This window comes from Sparus aurata, chromosome 16 (genome assembly GCF_900880675.1).
Source record: "Sparus aurata chromosome 16, fSpaAur1.1, whole genome shotgun sequence".
NCBI classification, from domain to species: Eukaryota; Metazoa; Chordata; class Actinopteri; order Spariformes; family Sparidae; genus Sparus; species Sparus aurata.
The window spans coordinates 16,318,950-16,338,147 of NC_044202.1; the positions used below are offsets into that span (position 1 = coordinate 16,318,950).

Below are 19,198 nucleotides of genomic sequence, written 5' to 3' on the forward strand. Positions count from 1 at the left end.
TTTGCATGTCAGGGTGCACACATCTCTCCTCTCAAGTTCGCATTACGGCCTTGATGGAAAACAGCAGCCTTCGCCAGGGCAGCGTACCAACCCCCCCGAGTTTAACACATGTTCTCTCTGTCACTTTCTCTCAGCCAGCCATGATATTGGAAATTATTCAGCGTTAGTGTGAATGGAGCCTGGTAGACGTGGGGTGTTACTCCCTTGCAGCTGGGTGTCACATTCAAATAGAAGTAAATTAGCTGTCACCGAGGCTGGGCTTGGGAGCTGCTGCTATGCCTCAGAGACCGTCCTTTGTAACAGGGTCTTGTGCTCACCGGCAAGTCAATGCAAGGCAACAAGTCATTATACCTGAGAGAGACAAAGAAGCACAATATGATTAGGGGTCAAACGGCTTCCTTTATCTGACGATGGACTCCCCGCTATAGGACTGTACATACAGCATCACAGCAGTGAGGATGTAGCGGCGTAAAATCACCTGCTGTTGGCAGAGTTGTCTAAAGAAAAGCTCGGGGATGAGGCACTTGGTTTGAATTTCTGCCTCTCCAACGGCAGACAGTCGCCCTCTCATTATCTACAGGCCAACATTTACTGTGGAGCTGGGCTCATTACCGGCGGCTAAGCCCAAGGGACAGACTAGATTGGCACAGTCTCCTGACAACGGGGTGACACCGACCGTCTTTAAAGGTTTGTGTGACACAAATCCATCACTCCAACATTTTATGGATACAGATGACGGCAAGCTGCTTAGATTGATCTCTCAACTGCAGCTCTATCTTCGCTTTTTCTTATAAAAGTCTGTAGTTTTTTTTTTTGTCTCATCTTTTAACTTTCACGCATTTGTCTTGTTCATTAATCAAATTAACCACAACCAACCGGAGATAATTATCAGGTTTTGATGTCTTGTTTGCTCTTTTAATAACTTGACAGAGAAAGTCTGACTCAAACGCACAGATAGCTAATTAGGGTGCAGCATTTATAGCACGAGTCCCAGAGAACTGGACGTCAATAATCGTTACCAAGGAGGCTTGAGGAATATTATGAGGCTTCAGCGACCCCCAGTGGTCAAACTGAGTAACACAGGCAGTGATTTCATATGGAGTTTACAGTATTTATTATAACAATAAGAGAACAATACTGAGAGGGAAAAAAGGACACACCTCGACTTAATTACGATGGCACTGTGTATACCTCTGTATTTACATCACACACATTACAAACACATGTGTCTCGACTCCCCCCCCCCCGTTCACAGTACAATATGGCTACAAGTTGACCACACGGTAATAAAGCGATGCGGCCGCACAATATGAATTAAGAAAAGTTAACGATATGATGCCAAACGCTCACGAGCATAAATAATCCACTGAAAGTACCAGCATACTGTACAAAAAATATGTGAAATCACTCTTTATGAAGTGTGTAGTGTTTGAGACAATAAATAGAAACAGGAGCACTGAAAACATCTTGTGCGGTGATATTAACAGGGACGATGATGTGGAGCAACAACAGTTCTGTACATTTGAGGCCTCCAGTTCTCCTTGCGCTGCTGTGACCTGTGCGCCCTCGTCATTGAGAATCATAATAATAGTAATAATAATAATAATAATGCACCTGTCATATTCACCTATCATATATACTCTTTTTTTTGACTGCAGCCTCTGATTTAGGTTCTTATGTTTAACATAAATTATCTAGTCTCGTTATTGATCAAGAACTGATCAAACACATCCCGCAATGTTTTCCTCAATCCGTCGGTCAGTATTTTCCCGTGCTTACATACCTTTCACACAGGGTTCTCCACTCCAGCTTCAGCTATTCACTAAATAAAGTGAGTAATGCTCATTGTGATGACTTTCATTCTTCTTTCAGCAGTACAACACAGTAAAAAAAGGCACCGTCTGCTCACTCAACACGTCTTTAAATATAACACCACAGCCTTTTGTACTGTATTTTCTATGAAAATCTACTGGAGCTTCTTTTGAAAGCAAATCTCAAAAATGTCTTTTACTTCTTTAGTGATGGTATACTGATCAGCTTTTTTTTTTTTTTTAATTGACCATGCACCAACAGCAGTAAAACAGCTATGCGCACTGTACTTATACTACGTGATGCCAATTTGCCTGGTAACACTTGCACTTTTGATCCAGGTTTACTCACGCTGCCATAGGGGGGCAGCACAAGTCTCCCTGGATGAGATCCGGTGTGTGCGTGTGTGTCTAGGAGGAGGAGTCCTCCTCCACAGGGTGGAGAGCGTGCCTCTTCAGCAGTGTCTTTAGTATTTCCACCTCCCGCTCCGCCTCCTTCAGCTTCCTACGTAGTGTCTCATTGGCTTTCTGCAGCTTCTGGTTGTCCTGGGAAAGATACAGAAGATATGTGTGATGTAAACTAACTGCGGCACATTAAAGTGCTGTGGGTCTGTTAGGAGTGAAAGCCTGATACTCACTGATTCCAGAGATTCATAAGGGGGTTTGCTGTCCTCTTCTGGTTCTTTAAGGGCAATGGACGCTCTGTTTTCCCACTTGGCACAGTGTCGCTGTTTTCTCTGGGGTACGGGGCTGGGGCACGAGGTGAGGGTGGGCGTAACTGGGATCAGCAGAGACGGCTGAGCGCGGCTGGGCTCAGGCGATGCAGAGCAAAGCTGGGGTCCCTCCGTCTGGGTGCCGCTGTGGACCCTCTGAGGCCTCGAGTGGGAGGTGACCGGAGAGTCTGGGCTCCAGTCTTTGCTGTCATCCGACTGGTAGGGAAAAGGGAATTCCTCTGAACCTGGAGAGTGCAGCATCATTAGGATTTATTTCAAAAGAGACAAATGGGAAACGGACTGCAAGTGTTCATGAACTTGACCTTTCACGTTGGACTTTGATCGCTTCATCTAAGTAATCGACAACCACAAAACAAAATGACTCAATTCAGTATGCAATGAAACAGATTCAGATAACACATAGTACGTCACAGAGAGTCATCCGCAGAGGGGCTGTGTTAATATAGCCGCTGTGGTTTTAAGATGTGTCTCACTGAGTCAGTCCATATTAAGTAAAATCGAAAGTTCTTCTGTTCTGAATATAGTTTCTTTCTCGTAGTAGGAGGGCAGCTTCAGTATTACTGTAAGTGAAACAGGGAAATAACCTTGACTGTAGACCCTGTGCGCTGTTTTTTTTTAAGCTGCAGCAAACTGCAGTGAAAATCATGTACATTCTGTCTTTTCTTGTTTTCTGTGCAGTGTGGCAGGCTGCAGTGATTACAGGAAACCTCACGGCTTGCCTGATGAACTCGCGTCTGAGAGAGTCTCTGCCACCAGATGGCACGTAACACAGAGACTTACTGTTAACTGATGTCACATTAGTGTTGTTGTCTGCATAACTTAGGTGAGAGTGTGGGTTTGTGGGAACTTGTGTAAGAGGGTTCTATTTGTTGTGACTGTGTGAGGAATAAAACTGTGTGTGTGTTCATCGCTCGTGATCAAGCCCACCCTCTGAAGTGCCCGTGGTGACAGACGTGAAGCTCGGCGTCGGACTGTCGATGGCACTGGTCAGCCTGGTGTTCTTCTTGCACTCGAACGCCACCTGGTCCCTGCACAGCTTGTGGCAGTTCATACCGCAGTCTGCGTGAGCCAGAAGATATGCACAACATGTCAGGAACAGGAACTCCAGTCTCACATCGGCAAGCTGACTTTCTACCGACTTCTCTTTGAACGCTATCTGTTCTGCAAACGCGGTTCTCTGAGCTTTGCATGCTTACTGTCAAGGAAACAAACAGCTCTCAGGCCTTTTGAGGGACGGGGGAGGGGGAAAAACTGTGGTTCTGGCTGCAGACTGTTTTTTTTTTTTTGTTATTTTTTTTTTTTTTCATGTGCTGCAAGGTTTCAGCTAGCAGTGTGCAACACAGAAAAACCACAGTACACCTTCTCAACATAGCTCCGCTTCACCTGCTCCCCACAAGAGGCTGCGTGTATCTCTTCATTTTAACACGTTACTTACTGGCTGACATTTGGCCAACGATAGACACGCACATGATGAAGTGCCATAATTACCTTTGCATCTGTAGCCTTGCTTGATGACACCCCACAGCTGTGATATAGAAAATGAGGGGAAAAAAAACATCACCGAATGTCAAAGGCAAAAAAACTCAAAAATAACATTAACGCCCGCTCAACTTGCGCAGCGACTTACAAATCCTGAGCAGTTGTCACAGAAGGTGGGTTTCATGTAAGTGGTCTCCTGGAAGTTGTGGACAAAGCCAAGACCCAGTTTGGAGCAGATGACACTTGCCCTCATGAAATAGGCTGTGATCTCCTCTCGGCTGACGAGGCCCTCTCTGCACAACCATAACACATATACAGTGTCATTTAACAGAGGAGCTTATATCACACAGGATATACAGGAAGTTAACACTTTGACAGATCACATTTTCAGATCTTAGCTTGGTATTATAATGTTGGCTAATGTCTGACATCAAACAACCCATCCGCCCCATGGGTTAAACGCCATTCTCTCATGCAGAAACTGTGACATCAGTGATGGTGGTTTTCATACAGGTCTATGAATGAGAAGTGACAAGGCTGTCTTTGGTTTGTGAGCATCATGTACCACTCTGCATGCATGAGAAATAAAGGAGTGATAATGTTGTGGTGGGGGTTAGTGTTAGGTCTGCAGCTATTTTATGCTTCCTGTTGCTACACTCGTCACTACAAATACCACCCTTTCTTTTCTCTCCCCTGTAGTCGCGAATGAGCTGAGTGCGTGACCCATGAAACACTCACTTCTCTTTGTCCATGACACAGAAGGAGAATGGAAAGCTAGCAGCAATTTTCTCAAATTCCCCTTGAGAAATGAAGCCGTTCTCGTCGTGATCGTAGTTCTTAAACACGGACTGTGAGAGAGACAAGAGGCAAACACCATTGTTGCTCGGATATTAGTGAACAATAGCTGCGAGAGCAGCCTGTCAAAATGGCAGCATCCAGAAGAACAGTTCAAATAAATGACTGTGCTTATATAACAGCAGCGCTGCATAGACATGCAGAGGCTACACTTGGAAAAAAAAGGAAGCACTCACATCCACCATTCTCTGCACATGTTTGCTGATGGTTCGGGGGTCCGGTTTAGGAGCCACTCCTGATGCCCAGTCCACAACCACTGGAGGTCTAGAGGGGGTGGCTGGCTGATAGAAAATTAATTAGTCATTAAAAAAAACAAGCCTGTGCAGGCAGAGACACATGTAAGATATTATCTGAGCAGTGCTAACAACTACATTTATTCATAACCTGCTCTACAGAAGCAGAAGCAACACTGTAAAATTGCCAGGCATCACATAAACTCAGAGCTGAGGAACACTTAGGACCTGAAACACATTTTGGGAAGTAGACTTATTCTCTTTCTTGCAGAGAGTTAAACAAGAGGGTTGATGCAACTAGAAACGCTCATGTCTGTAGTTGTAGCTAGGGTGTGATTTTGACAGCGTTGCCCCCTTGTTCCCAGTCGTTTCCCTAGGCAAGGCTAACCGACAACTGGCTGTAGCTTTCTATTAAGCGAGCTGCTTTCCCCCTGTTTCTAGCCTTTATGCTAAGCTAAATGGCTGCAGATGTAGCTTCATGAGAGCCGTCTGAATCTTCTATACTTTTACCCATTGCAAGTCAACAGGCTAGTTGTTTCAGCGTGTCGCCGGTCTTTAAACTAAGCTACCTGGCCACTGGCTGTAGCTTCAAATTTGGTATAAAAACGTGAGAGCGCTATCAATCTTTTCCACTAATTTGGCAAGAAAGTGAATGAGCATATTTCCAAATAAATGTCAAAGTATTCCCTCAAAGTGAGAACTTAAAGAATCTCTGCTTCTATGACTCACAGGTGCTTTACAGTTCTTGGGTTCCCTGGTGTAAGACAGTTCATAGATCTCATCCTCGGTGTAGTAAAGGTCCAAGGACAGCTGCGGGGCAGGAGAGAACACATGTTAGCATACAGGGGGGGTAAAACAGAAAGCGAGAAGAGCTCTCCGAATATCTAGATGTTTTCTCCTTGAAACATGTTTTGACGAGGGGCAAAATTAGATCACAGGGTAACTCGTTTTTCTCTTCATGGGCATTTTGCCGTTCAAGTACGATTACACAGATAACACAACAATACAGCTATCTGAACTCACTCTCATTCACACTCGGTTCGTCACCCACACACTCATAGATCATAGACTCTCATCGCGCCCACACAGGAGTGCGGACAATCCACATGCTGTAACGCGCTCATTTGCATCTGTGCCGGCGTTCAATACAATCTAGTGAATCACGCGAAGATACATGGCGATTTAACGAGAAATGCAAAGCTGCACAGAGGGGTGCGCTACCGTCAGCAGGTGGACCAGGTCCTTGTTGGCGTCCAGCTTGGGGGGGATCTGCTGGAGCTGGATCAGCTCATTAATGTGGTTGTAGAGGGCTTGGAGCTTCTGGACGTTCACCTTGTTGTCCTCCACATAGTCCGACATGGCTTCATTGACCGAAATCAGGTCTTTGAGGTGGACGCCCAGGATAGGGATTTTAAAACCTGTACACCTGTTGTACGCTTGTCTGTAGTTGTCATAGTTTCTGCAGGAGGACAGCAGGTCTGTCATCTCGTTCAGTACCTGAGGAGGAAATGGAATTTGTTTGTAATGATTAACGTGAGGATGTTTCGGCTCTGTTATCGGCCGGATCTCACTGCGGTAGGAGTCGTTCACCTTGGTGACCTCACTGGGTACATGCGAGGTGGTGTCCTTCAGTCTGGAGATCGAGCTGTGACACAGCCCTCCGACCACCGCCATTAGTGTGTTGTAATTGTGCATAAGGTGTAGACACTGTTGGGGGACACACACACGAAAAGAAATGTACACGTATCAGTACATCTGCGCACACACGTATAAACACGCACAATTAAACTTGTTCCAGGTAGCCCTGGTTATATAATCCGCAACACTGCCGTTACATAAGCCACTTATATTGTTGGCTTTTTCTTACTGCGCTCTGATATCTCACTCTTTTTTGGAAGTGCTTTTCCCTCTCTTTTGAGCTCTCTAATTCGTGCTGTCACTGGAGCATTATGGTGTGAAATTCGTTTCCACACCCGTGGGTTTTAAGGTTGACAGCAGTGAGCAGCAGCAGACTGGTGCATTAGTGTTGCAGTGCAAGAGGTCCTCCAGAGTACAAGTCTGACTAACGGCTCCCCGAAGCCAGCGTGTCACTTCTCAGCAGGCTGCATGCAGCTTGACATTGGAGTGGTTTGAACAAGCTAGTTCCGATCTGTAACTACGCTCACGAGTCGTTTCTCTCTTTTCCACTTCCCTAATCCCCTCAGTGTTTAAGTGTGTTCCACTTGATGGCTCCATTAGTGTGCATTCAGTTAATATTTTTCTATTGGTGAAATCTTTGGATGTGCTAAAAGCCTAAAGCAGAACTCTCAAGAATCATTACCTGCTCTCTGTGAATATGCGTTACGCAACTGCTAATTATGTGGCATCTACAGTGTGGACAAAAGACTGTCATTAGTTAGATAAGGTGTGTGAACAGCAGCACAGAGATGCGAGCAGAGAGGAAATGTGTCAAAGATAGCTCAATTTTTTTTCTTTGTTGCTAAACCAGGAACAGAAAGTGTAACAGCGAGGGGCTGACTGAAGTACTACCTGTGCCACGTGGATAAACTTGGTGAAAACCTCCGCTCTCAGCTGTGCGGTCGGCCGGCTCAGCACCATCAGCTGAACCCACTGGGAGATACCATTGCACAGGGCGATGGAACGCTCCATCACAGGGATGTCCTTCATGCAGCACTTGCGAATGTAATTCTGGTAGTCTACAAACTGGCACAAAGGGCAGAGAGAGACGAGCATGAAGTGCTGCACGGAAACTGCGAGGCATTTCCCGTGGGGAGGAAACAGCCTGATGGTTTCTTTTAGTTCACAGAGATGCACGTCGAATAAACACGCCTTCAGTGAAGAAGTGTCTTATTATCTATTAGCCATGCAGTCTTTAAGCATGTTTACTCACTGATATTCTGCAGAAGGACTTGAATTCCAGGTACGTGAGATGGTCAGCCAGCTCGATGGGCTCCAGATGATCAAAAAGGAGAGAGACCTTCCTCTTTTTGCTGCTGTTAGCTTTGATTTTCTGGCTGGCCTTCCACGACCAGTCCCGCTCATTTCTACAACACATCACGGAACACAGCACAAAAACCACATCTACAATCAGCAATGGTTAAATGACGGCATGAGCAGACACGTGTTGATGTGGTTAGGCATTGCTTATCAACTCAAATTTTAGTTGAGATGCAGAAACTTTCAAAAGGCACCAGTATGGTCAATGACATATCAATTTTGCAATTATATAACAAGGTCCGTAATGGGTTTTTTGGGACTTTTTGGGTGACGGGAAATGGGATGAAACCGAGGGGATGATATGCAGCAAAGGGTCTCAGGTCAGTCTCGAACGTGCTGCTGTGAGGACCCAGCCTCTGTACATGTGCTACACTCTCTACCAGCTGAGCTACTGGGGAGCACCCCTAAAACTAATTTTTGACCAAAATTTAAAACGATTCAGTGGTACCAGCTTCTGAAATGACAATATTTTCTGTTTTAAAATAGTTCTCAATGGTAGCAAAATTGCATATCTTTTGGGTTAGGGCTGTTGTTCAGGTACAACATGAAATCCAAAGATGGCGGCTTGGGCTCTGAGAAACTGTGATCGCCATTTCCTGCCATTTTACAAACCGATCGATCAATTATTTCAGTAAAAAAAAAAAACAACGGGAAGATTTATAGACCGACAGATCTTTTTAATACCAAGTAGTCAAGGGTAGAGCCGCAAAGATGAATTTGAAAGCATATTAATTTGCTGAATTCTACTGAAAGTCATCTTCAGTTGCAACCCTACGTAGGTTAAATGACACGCTGGGACAAGAAGACACTCGATGTCGAACTGTGTGCAATCTTTCATCTAACTTCGAAGACGCAGTTCAAAGTCTGTATTCTCGCTCGTGACTGATTTCAGTATTTTCCATGACTGAACAAACAACCGAGAGTCGTGTGGGCCTAATGTCAGTTGCCAGCTGGTCAGAGATTAACACTTACATCCACTTGGTCTCTAGGAGCGAGCAAAGATGCTCCTGTCCCTGCTCTCTGATCAGCTCGCGAAACTCTTCCAGGCTGTCTGACAAGCTGTGGTTCAACCGGAACATCACCCAGAATTCCTGGATCCAGTGCCTGGGGGGGGGGGGTCAGGAAGACACCACGTGACTGACACAGAGGATACGATTAAAGTGAGGCTCTTAAAATGTGTCAGGAGGTTAAACTGACCTGATGAAGAAGCATATCCTCTGGCACTCTGCCGGCTGCTCGTTGTCCAGAGCTACTTTAAATGTAAGGGCTTGGGTTAAGGAGCAAGACTGACTGTGGTTATCAACCTGAGTAATGTGTAGTTCTATCTGAAAGTTAATTCTTGGGATTCATTTCGGGAATCAGCAGCGTTTCAGGCCTACTCACAACTTTGTGTAGGTGAAAACAGCTTGTCAGTAAATCTGCTGGTCCTCGATTATTCCTCGGGACAGAGGAGTGTTTTGAGTAAATAAGGAACATATGGTCGAATTTCCTGCGCTGTTACTTTTGCACAAGCGAAAGTCTTTCATAAAAAAGAAAGAAAAAAAAACTACAACAACTAAACAAAAAAGGCGAACAGAAGTGGCATTTGGCGATGTGGGAGGAGGCGACTGCACGAAGCGAAACTCTGATGAGCACCGCTGAATCATTCTGGCATACAGAAGTAGGTGAATAACAGAATGGACAAAGAAACAACACACGATCGGTGCCTCATATACCATGGCGTGACTGCTGTTTCATGTGCATTGTTTACTGGTAGGATGTTGCAATCGATGTCTCGCTGTCTCTGTCCTCCGTCTTGCACGCGCTGACCACAAAAGCGTGGCCCCCCATCGATTCATATACGGCACACACAAAAGTGTCCCGTTATCATACAAAGTAGCTCCTGTAAACAGACTGACACTATAGCTCTCGACTGGCAGAAATCAGCGTGAAGTGATGCACATAAAAAGGCTAATTGCGTCACGGGAGCAGACGCACTGCCCACGCAATCCCAAGGCCAGGCTGTGATGAAGGCTGTTAATGGCCCCTGTGTCTCTTCCCTGATCCTAACCCACACAGTGAATTCATTTGATGTATCCTTTTGGGTCTTCGGCTCAGAACGAGAGGGTTAAAAATAGCAGGGGGGGGGGAGGCGCATTCGGCGTCGAGCGCTCTGACGTGGGTTCGCGTGATTCGGGGGCCTCTTTAAGCAGAGAGAGGGTCTGCGTTTATATATAGTTGAAGGGGACTTGTGTCTGAAAGAGGCAAAGGTAATTAACACCTGAAACCCCCCCAAGGCTGCTCGCCTGGGCCAGTGGGCTCCTCTGAGAGGCAGTGTGACGCCACCGCAGCTTCCTGAATGGAGGCCTAGATTAAAGGCCCCCCCCCACTCAGGTCACAAGACACCGCAACGACGTCAACGACACAACAAACGCTTTTTTCTAGGTGCGAAGTGGCGAAAACATGGAAGAGATGGAATCAAACGTGTTTGAATGGGAACGAAAATGCACTGGTAATAGACTCCCTGTTATGGAGGGATACAGGGCCCCACAGTGAAGGACATTTACACGCAGACAGAGATGTAAAAGGTCTGAAGCGACTGACAGCAGGAGTAAACACGAAGTGCCACTTGCCTATCACATTTTGCACTGACAGCTACAGGCTGCATTGTAAGCCAAGTGCAAGCTTGATTGCCTGTTGCTGTTGACAACCACAGGAAAGCAGCACACAGCTCACAGCGATCTGAGCCGATCACTGCACGAAAATCCATCCCACCAAGTCTATTTGTCTTAATCCTAGTCGAAACATCTTCTCCATTTAAGATAAGGGCATACGACACAATCACCTAAAATGCTCGCTGTGATATGTATTTTTTTGTTTGTTTCACAGCCGGTGCTCAAAACTGACCAGCTCGCTGTTTGAATCATCTGTCTGTGGTGTGGTGGCAGTTATTGCTTCACGTCGCACTGCTGAAGGATATAGAGCGCTGAGTTTGTCGAGCAGGTCGCTGGAGGAGATGAGGAGACGGTGCATGGTCAGGCTGATGTTCAACAGGTGGCTGCTCCCACATACGCAGCCAGCCGAGTCTGCAAGACAAAAAAAAAACAAAAAACGTGCACACACTTTAGCCTCAAATGATCTGGTCTTGTTATTAAATCTTATTGATAAAGCCAAAAAAATCCTGGTCACATTGCCTCTTGAGACCCTTGATTCCAGTAAGGAAAACTCCCCAGAATAAAAAACAACACAACTAATGACAATAAACTTTATGATCTAAAACAAAGCTAGTGCACTAAAACAGTAAACGTACAAGAAATGTAAAAAATATTAATGATCACCAATAACCTTTTCTTGCTTTATAATCTCTAAAAAGTTATAGTTTTGCATACCAATATATATGCGATAGGCCATTATCTGATAAAATCAGCCAACTGATATATCCGTCAGACAATCTCTATTTTTTCTCTTACTGTCAAGAATTAATATGAAAAAAACTCAAATCAACAATGTGTCTGTAAACGCTAACTTCCATATTCTGTCCCTGGCTGTCCGTGGTTCTTTATGCGGTAAAATGGTAAATCATTTCCTGAAACAGAACTACACTATTTAGCAAAAGCAGTAAGAACAGAATACTTGTTTGGGACGCATTTCGGCAGCAGCTTAATATCCTTCTACCAAAAGAAATTACGGTTCCGTCGTCACAGTGAAAAAATGTGTCACCCAGTGTGTTGTGGCTCCCTGAGGTGTTTTTTTGGACAACAATCGATCTCATTGGAATAAGCTGCATCAGGCTTTGGCTGGTATTTGTTAGCAGCAGCATTCAATTCGTTCTGGAAATTTGGTGCCTTATCCTTTACTCTGTTGGGGGCTAACTGCAATGATGGATGGACAAAACTTCCAATGATGCAGACTCTTCGGTTATTATATTTCATTCCCCTGATAACAAAGTGGACTATATTTTCTGAAGTTACGCACTGGATTGAGGACGAGTAAAGAAATATATTACAGTTATGCGAGGAAGAATGCTGAAAACCCTCAAGTGTAACCTGTGAAAAACCATAACACAGATACATTATTTCCATCAAGGACATCAGCGGGTTAGGTTAGCCAGGTAAAACACCAACCGATGCACACGCTGTAACATTTCATCATACAATCCGCAGACCCACGGCTGTGAAGATCTGCCTTTTCCGCCGATTGTGAGAACCACTGCGGCTTGTTTGTCTCACTAACTCCTCGCTTCCTTTTTCCCTGTGTGTATATCTCACTTCCTCTCTTTGTGCCCCGACCACCTTCCCTTATGTTGGTCGTCTGACGCTACGCCGCTGACAACATCTCGAGACCCACGGGGTGAGAAACTTCTCCCACTTTTTAGAAAGAAAAAAAAAAACGTGACCTCGTGTGTACAAAAAGATGGCGCAACGTCACAATGCCAGATCTGACCTATAATTGTAGAAAACACATTTTCCTGCCCACTTAGGCGAAGCGAACACAACACTTATCTTCCGTGGAAACTTGAAGCCGCTGCGACGCGCGGTGAATTAGTGGCTGACATACAGATGGAAAGGGCTTTTAATTGCATCTTTGAAAAATATTATTTATGTATACTGCAGGACAATTTTAGATTTTATTCCCCCCCTGACAATCTGTAAAGAAGGAACAGACTGTGCTGGAGATGTGAAGACACACATTTGTGAATCCTCAAACCGAGCATTGTTTCCCTTTAAGCCTCACCACTATTTTGACACCATCAAGGACATCAGGCGTCTATGGACACGCTTTCAAACCGAATCACCTTGGAAATACCTCGGCCGCCATGGCAACATGTTTTCTAATCTTTGTTATCTGTAAGCAACTCACCACTCCAGCCGCAGCTGACTAATCCAGCCCTCACATCCTGCATGGGGTGTGTTTCTGTTTGTAACACACAGCCGCCGCCACCAGCTAAACCCAGCGAATGTCAGTGACCTCATCAAGTCAATAAGAGAGTAAAAAGAGACAAGTGAAACAACGTCTCGTCTTTAAAATCACACGGCCGGTTAACCGGCAACGGTCTGATGCAGTTAGGACACATTCAAACAAAGCAACAACCACTTCTCCTTCTTGACCTGGAAAGTGTGGGAACTCAGCCATGAACCCGTTTTCATGAAAATATTAATACACACTTGTGTTTGAGTTCACGCTCTGTTAACAATCAGGTGTGAATCAGCCAAAGTCAGACAAATTCACAACAGGAAGTCATGACTCTCCGTCAGGTAAACAATTGCTCCATCCTTTTTTTCACAACTTTCCAACCACTAACCCTCCCCGTGCAGGGTTAATTGCAAGAGGAAATCCTCTCCACACCGTCTGTTCTTCACTGGAAAATTAGGAAAGCTGCCGCCTGCTACACTGGAACGTACCAAACCATACAGTTGCCGAACGCCGGCGAGCGCACACAGCGCCTGACCAACTTTTTAAGGTTATCTTGGACGCTCATCAGCGGCTCAAAACCTGCATGTCGTTTTTCCTTGTTTTGACAGAGCACATCAGATTAGACGGTCTCTGTGTTTCAGAGGAATGCGAGTCAGCGGCAGAGTGATGTTTATCTCTCTGTGCTCTCAATAAACTTTATGGACTCGGTCTGAATTTTATAGGCTACATTAGAGCAAAGATTCCCAATTAAGGGTATTTGAACCCCAGGGAGTAGGCTGCCTCTCCAGGGGGGTACATGGACAGACTGTGGGGTGTCTGTGTCGGATTTAAATGAAAAACATACATCCACATATTGAATCAGCTATCACACTTAGACATCGCATGACTAAAGGTGACAGTTAGCTAAATTTAACATATGTAAACAGTTGGAAAAGTTCAGAAAAAATGGATAATTAGCCTAAAATAATGAACCAATTGCTGTCCAAAGTTTAAGAATAAAGGAATAAAGTTAAAATACCTAGCTAAAAATAATGGATAATGAAAAAAACGAAATGTGCTAAAAGTGTCCTTAACTGATAAACTGTTAAAATAATTAGCTAAAAGTATTTGTTAAACAGTTGAGCTAGTTAGCTTAAAGTAGCGAACCAAATAGTTAGGCCAATATATATCAACTTTTTAAACAGTTGGCTAAAAGTAATGGATACATAACTCAGGTAAAAGTCACTTCACAACAGCTGAAATAGTTAGTAATGTAAAACGAGTTAAAATAGCTTAAAGGGACATTTGAAATAGTTAGCCTTCAGTAATGGATAATATGGTTTCATACAGCTAAAATGAACAGCTATAATACCTAGCTTAAACTAATGGATACTATGATTAGAACACCTTATAGGTACAGTTGACATAGTTGGCTAAAAGTAATGAATTACGTAGTTGAAACTGCTAAAAGGAAAAGCTTAAATAATTAGCTTCACGTGATTAATTAATGGTTGAAAAAAATAGCTAAAGGAAATGGGTCTATGGTTGAAATGTCCATTTTTCTGCCACTGCACATTAAAGTATTATGAATACAATCAATGACCATTCAATAACATGATAAATAAACTATTACAGCCACTTGTATATCATTAACAAACAAACAACTGCTCTAGACCACGAGGGCCTTCAATCAGACCAACATAACACTAGTTCTCGCTGTAAGAATATTGATCAATGACACACTTATTTCAGAATGGATATCTTTAAATTTACATGTATATATATACATATACACAATAGCAATTACAACCAAGTTTAAACAACAACAAAAACACAATATGTATGAATTAGGCCAACGCTGTTCAGAGCGTGCGGCACAGTAACAGTACAGTGTGGTCCAGAGACGGTGATGATGTCAACAGCTATTGATCCACACCTCACAGTGCTCTGCATTTCAAAGGCTGGTCAGCATCTGAGGACCACTGTTAGGGGAGCTGACCTTTCGGCGCAGCCAGGCTTGAAGCTGCCATCAGGTAATCCTTCAAATAGCTCCTACGTGCACTCTCACATTTGAAAAAGGTGGCAGGACTCGCCGACCTCAGGGGTTCGCCTGTGATGTGAGCCGGGAGGAACAGGGCTGTGCAACCATTTTATCGGGAGAGGCTGCTGAAGGAAAACCCCCATTCATAACACACCGTCAGATACCAAGCCAGATACCATCTTGAGCACGAGCGTATGGATCTCACATTTTGCATAGTGACAGTGAACAACTTTTTCAATCAAAACGTTTGCGGAGCTCTGTGTTTGACACTGTGCTACGGGCTTCCTTTACTCTGCTCCCGATTAATTGTTCCCTTCGTGAATATAAAATGAGCAGCGGGCTGTCATTACTGCCCGGATCTTCCTCTCCACAGATAAATGTAGTTACGGGATGTCATTTCATGTGCAGCCCATTGTAACACCTCTCCATTGCTCTTGCTCCATTTGTGTAACCAGGCAACGGCAATTTGAAAGCTCGTCTCTTCAGAGACGCAATCACCATAACTCTGAGAGCACTCCAGACAACTTGATGAAGCCAATGATCTTTGCTTGATTGATCCAACTGCAGCCTACTCAATCACTGCTGTTCACTTTTTTCATATAGAAAAAAACCCTCCAGCAGTAAGTAAAATAATTATGCACGAATCCACAAAATACAGCAAAGCCTACACGTACAGATATGTAAGGAATCATGATAAAAGCAATCATCGTGTTCAATTTTAAACATTTTCACACCCCGTAAAACAGAAAAATGAAGGAAAAACAAGCAGACTCGAGAGCATCGATAGGAGTGACGTCTCCCTTAAAACAAACTCCCAAAATAAACAAGATGTCACTGTCAGGAAAATCCCTTTCCCTCTGTTTAGAGGCCTGCCTAAACTTGTTTTGAGATTTGCGCAAAATGCCAGGGCAACAGAGACTTCTGGGAACCAGCCACAATCTGTGATCTCATAAACTAAGATGGATTTTTTTTTTCCTGCCTTCAGGGCTTGTCATCTTTTTGTTTTCTCAATAACAGAGACAAGCACTGCAGAAAAGCGTGAGTCAAACTCAAAACAAAAGATGATCAGTGTTACACAAGCACGGCCCAGAAACACCTGCTGCATACTTCAAGGGTTACTGTTCCACCATGTCAAACTGAACACCGGTGCCAGGGGCAGGTCAGACGTAGACTTACCGAAGGACTGCAGGCAGGCCTGGATGAGCTCCTCCCAGCTCGCCCCCTTGGTGAGGTGTCCCAGGGGCATGGTGGATTTGCCCTGGGTGGTCTGGGCCGGGCTGGGTTTGTGGAACCTGTGAGGACGGCCCGGAGGAGAAACTCTAGACCTGGAGCTGCATCCTGGAGTCGCCCTCCTTGAGGAAAAAAACACCAAACACATTAATTGAGGAGTAAGGGGGAAGAGGGCCTCGGTTGACTGAAAATGTGTCTTTTTTCTTCTCTCTCTCTCTCTCTTTCTCTCTCTATTTGCATTTGGGGATGTAGAGTATGTGGACGTACAAACCATAATCTTATGACACCGCCGCAGATTATTACGCATGAAACAAGCTGTGTTATTGCCGCAAATACTGGAGCCATTGTTTGAACTTCAGAAACCCCCCCGAGATTCTGCTATTCATTGTTCTCATTTCCTTCCTTTGACTAAGGGAAATACCGGTTGATTGCGGACATCCACTTTTAAAACTGTTGAGTGACCGGTAAACAAGAAGGAATTTATTTTAAAGAACATTTTTTTTTTTTTTTTTTTACCTATTGCGCGTTTGTGCGCAAAAACTAGTTTGGGAGCATGGATTCACTTTTACGCATCCTGAAGGCACAATTTAAGATCTGATTCACCGCTGAGCAGCAGTCACACCGCAATCCAGATAACTGAAATAATCAACTGTTGAATAAGTGCGCACATTTCCGCCAAAACCGCACCTGACGCTCCTCTTTTTGAAATAAAAACCAAGAAAAAGATTATCTGACTTACGCATCGTCCTTTCCCTTTTCGTCCGGCGCTACACTTTCGCTGTGGATATTTTCTCGTGATTGACATCCCATGGCGAGGTACTGGGCGACGAGCGGCTGAACGAGGCTGTCCATCTGTGTTCTCCTCGATGGGAGCATTTCATCGCTCTGCTCGGCTAAGTGCGCCTCCGCGGTCTCGGCAGCATTGTGCTGACTCGTCAATGAACGTTACACAATTAAGAGTCACCCCCAGCTCGTCTGCGAGTGGGCGGCCGCGGTGCCGGGCTTGTCACTCACACACGGAGTGGGCTCCCTCCGTGCGTGCTTTCGCTTCGGCAGCCTTCACGTCTTGCGTCAAAAAAGTCGAGTTCCCACAGGTCCAATGTTTGGCAACTTTAATCAGATAATTAGTCTGGTCCCTGAAGGCAACACGTTGAGAGGCAGTTAATACACGCTCACTGTCATCTCACTCATATGAAACTGCTCTAAAGATGACTAATCTGATTATAGGTTGATTTCTGCATTAATTTTTCACAAACACACTCATATTTATATATTCATCAGTGTATTCAAATTTAAAAAAAAAAACCAGCAGGCTCCAGGTCTCCTGTGGGTCCCAGACATGGATACATGTAGAAAACTGTTGGATGTTCATCCCTTTTGTAGTTTACCAAAGCTTTTTGTTTGTTCAGTCTGCTGCACAGGAAAAGGGTGGACCTTCCTCTGAAGATAACAACGGCAGCAGATTCCATTATGGCTCATATGGAGGATAAAGTAATTTTAGCGTGCTGTAGGTGGTCCCAGAGAGGATGTTTCCTGAAGTCTTTCAACTGCTTCGAGAAGTGAACCGAGTCTTATCACACGCATCCGGGTGATTAGGGATTCATGTGGACATTGTGCCTGTGGCTAACAATAGTTTTAGATAAAGGGCAAGTTCACCTAAAATAATGGAAAGTCAGTCGTTATCTGTTCACGATCACGCCAATGGAAAGTCGGGTGAAGTTTCGTAGTCCACCAAACATTTCTGGTCGGGGACTTGTGTTAAAAGATAAAAAAGAAAAATGTCTCCATACAGCTACATATTGTCTGGCGTAAAGCAAAGTCACCAGAAGCCTAGAGGTCCAAAATGTATTTTAAAATGTAATAATGCAATAATACAATAATGTACACTTTTAGCTTAGCAGCTAGAGTGAATATTTCAGCTTTTAAAAGGGTGTAAATAACATCCATTGGATCTTGGGGCTCCCAGAGACTTAAATCAAGTCCCTATCTACTTCAGTTGTTTAAGAGAGTGCCGCAACGCTGCTTTAGAAATGTTTTGCAGGCTACACAACTTCACCTGACTCGCCATCACCACGAAGGCGAGTACACAATAACTGAACGTTTTGGGGTGAACTTATCCTTTAACACTTGGTTGCTAAAGAAGTGACAGCCAAGGGCCATAAAATAAAGTGCAATGATGGATATTTTCTTTTTTATTTAATGGTTTAACACGTGGTGTGTTACCCTCCCTCAAAGAATCAACAACACTCCTTCTTACTTCACATGTAGTATGCCCTGATAATGTGAAAGGTCTTTCAAGTAATAGAACTGAAAATTAAATTGATAACAGCTTTTCTTTGATGGTAAAACATCAAATTTAAGCAAAGAGGAATGTAGTTTTTCACTTAACTTTAACCTAGTACAAACTCAGGAGGAGCAATTCATACAACAGGACAAATGATAAAAGGTGCTCACAGTTTCTGAGACTGATCCTGGACACTCCCGGAGCGTCCTCCCTTTGGTTAGGTGCCTCCCTGTCCACAGATGAACAATAGTCTGAGTTAGTAGTTTGAGTTAATGTGTTCCACAGACAGGGTGAAGTCATGAGAACCTGTGTATTAGCAGCTGGTTACTTCTGATAAGATAGCTTGACTGTACCGCTGCTGTTAATCAGTCCAGTCGGCGATGCCTTTAAGCCTGCCCCCATGTGGGCTGAAGGCACATCTAGATCTGATTGGGTTCCATTCATGACACAAAGCCCACCACTGCTGGAAGAAATCCACAGCGTAAATAACAATACATTCACAAAAAAAACATATTTCTATGTCAAGGAAGGAGGTTTTTATGAACTAGCATAAAATGCCATTTAGGGTGTCTCCACCCGACTGCAGTCCAAAAACAAACACACACTGATAAGGAGAATTTGAAAGTCAGATTTCACAAATGAGAAATGTACTGCGACTAAAGGAG

General features: G+C 44.3%; 1 protein-coding gene across 1 annotated transcript; it reads right to left on the minus strand.

Moving 5' to 3' along the window:
* Window positions 1-1,090: 1,090 nt before the first annotated feature.
* Window positions 1,091-17,582, minus strand: LOC115566084 (RAS guanyl-releasing protein 1). The gene is made up of 17 exons (XM_030391823.1): window positions 16,989-17,582; window positions 16,196-16,371; window positions 11,066-11,171; window positions 9,304-9,366; window positions 9,079-9,210; window positions 8,000-8,153; window positions 7,639-7,812; window positions 6,700-6,816; window positions 6,331-6,606; window positions 5,839-5,919; window positions 5,053-5,157; window positions 4,760-4,869; window positions 4,170-4,314; window positions 4,031-4,067; window positions 3,470-3,601; window positions 2,447-2,766; window positions 1,091-2,354 (listed from the first exon to the last, which is right to left on the minus strand). Exons 1-17 carry the CDS (start codon window positions 17,123-17,125, stop codon window positions 2,220-2,222), a joined length of 2,400 nt encoding a protein of 799 aa, XP_030247683.1. The 5' UTR covers window positions 17,126-17,582; the 3' UTR covers window positions 1,091-2,219.
* Between the last annotated feature and the right edge of the window lie 1,616 nt (window positions 17,583-19,198).

What these genes read in the sequence shown, in the direction of transcription:
- LOC115566084 (XM_030391823.1), bottom strand. Translation starts at nt 17,125, where the DNA reads ATGCTCCCATCGAGGAGAACACAGATGGACAGCCTCGTTCAGCCGCTC. An exon ending in GGCCTGCCTGCAGTCCTTCG is followed by an intron (nt 11,172 to 16,195) that starts GTAAGTCTACGT and finishes TTTGTCTTGCAG; the next exon opens with ACTCGGCTGGCTGCGTATGT. An exon ending in AGGATATGCTTCTTCATCAG is followed by an intron (nt 9,211 to 9,303) that starts GTCAGTTTAACC and finishes CCCCCCCCCCAG; the next exon opens with GCACTGGATCCAGGAATTCT.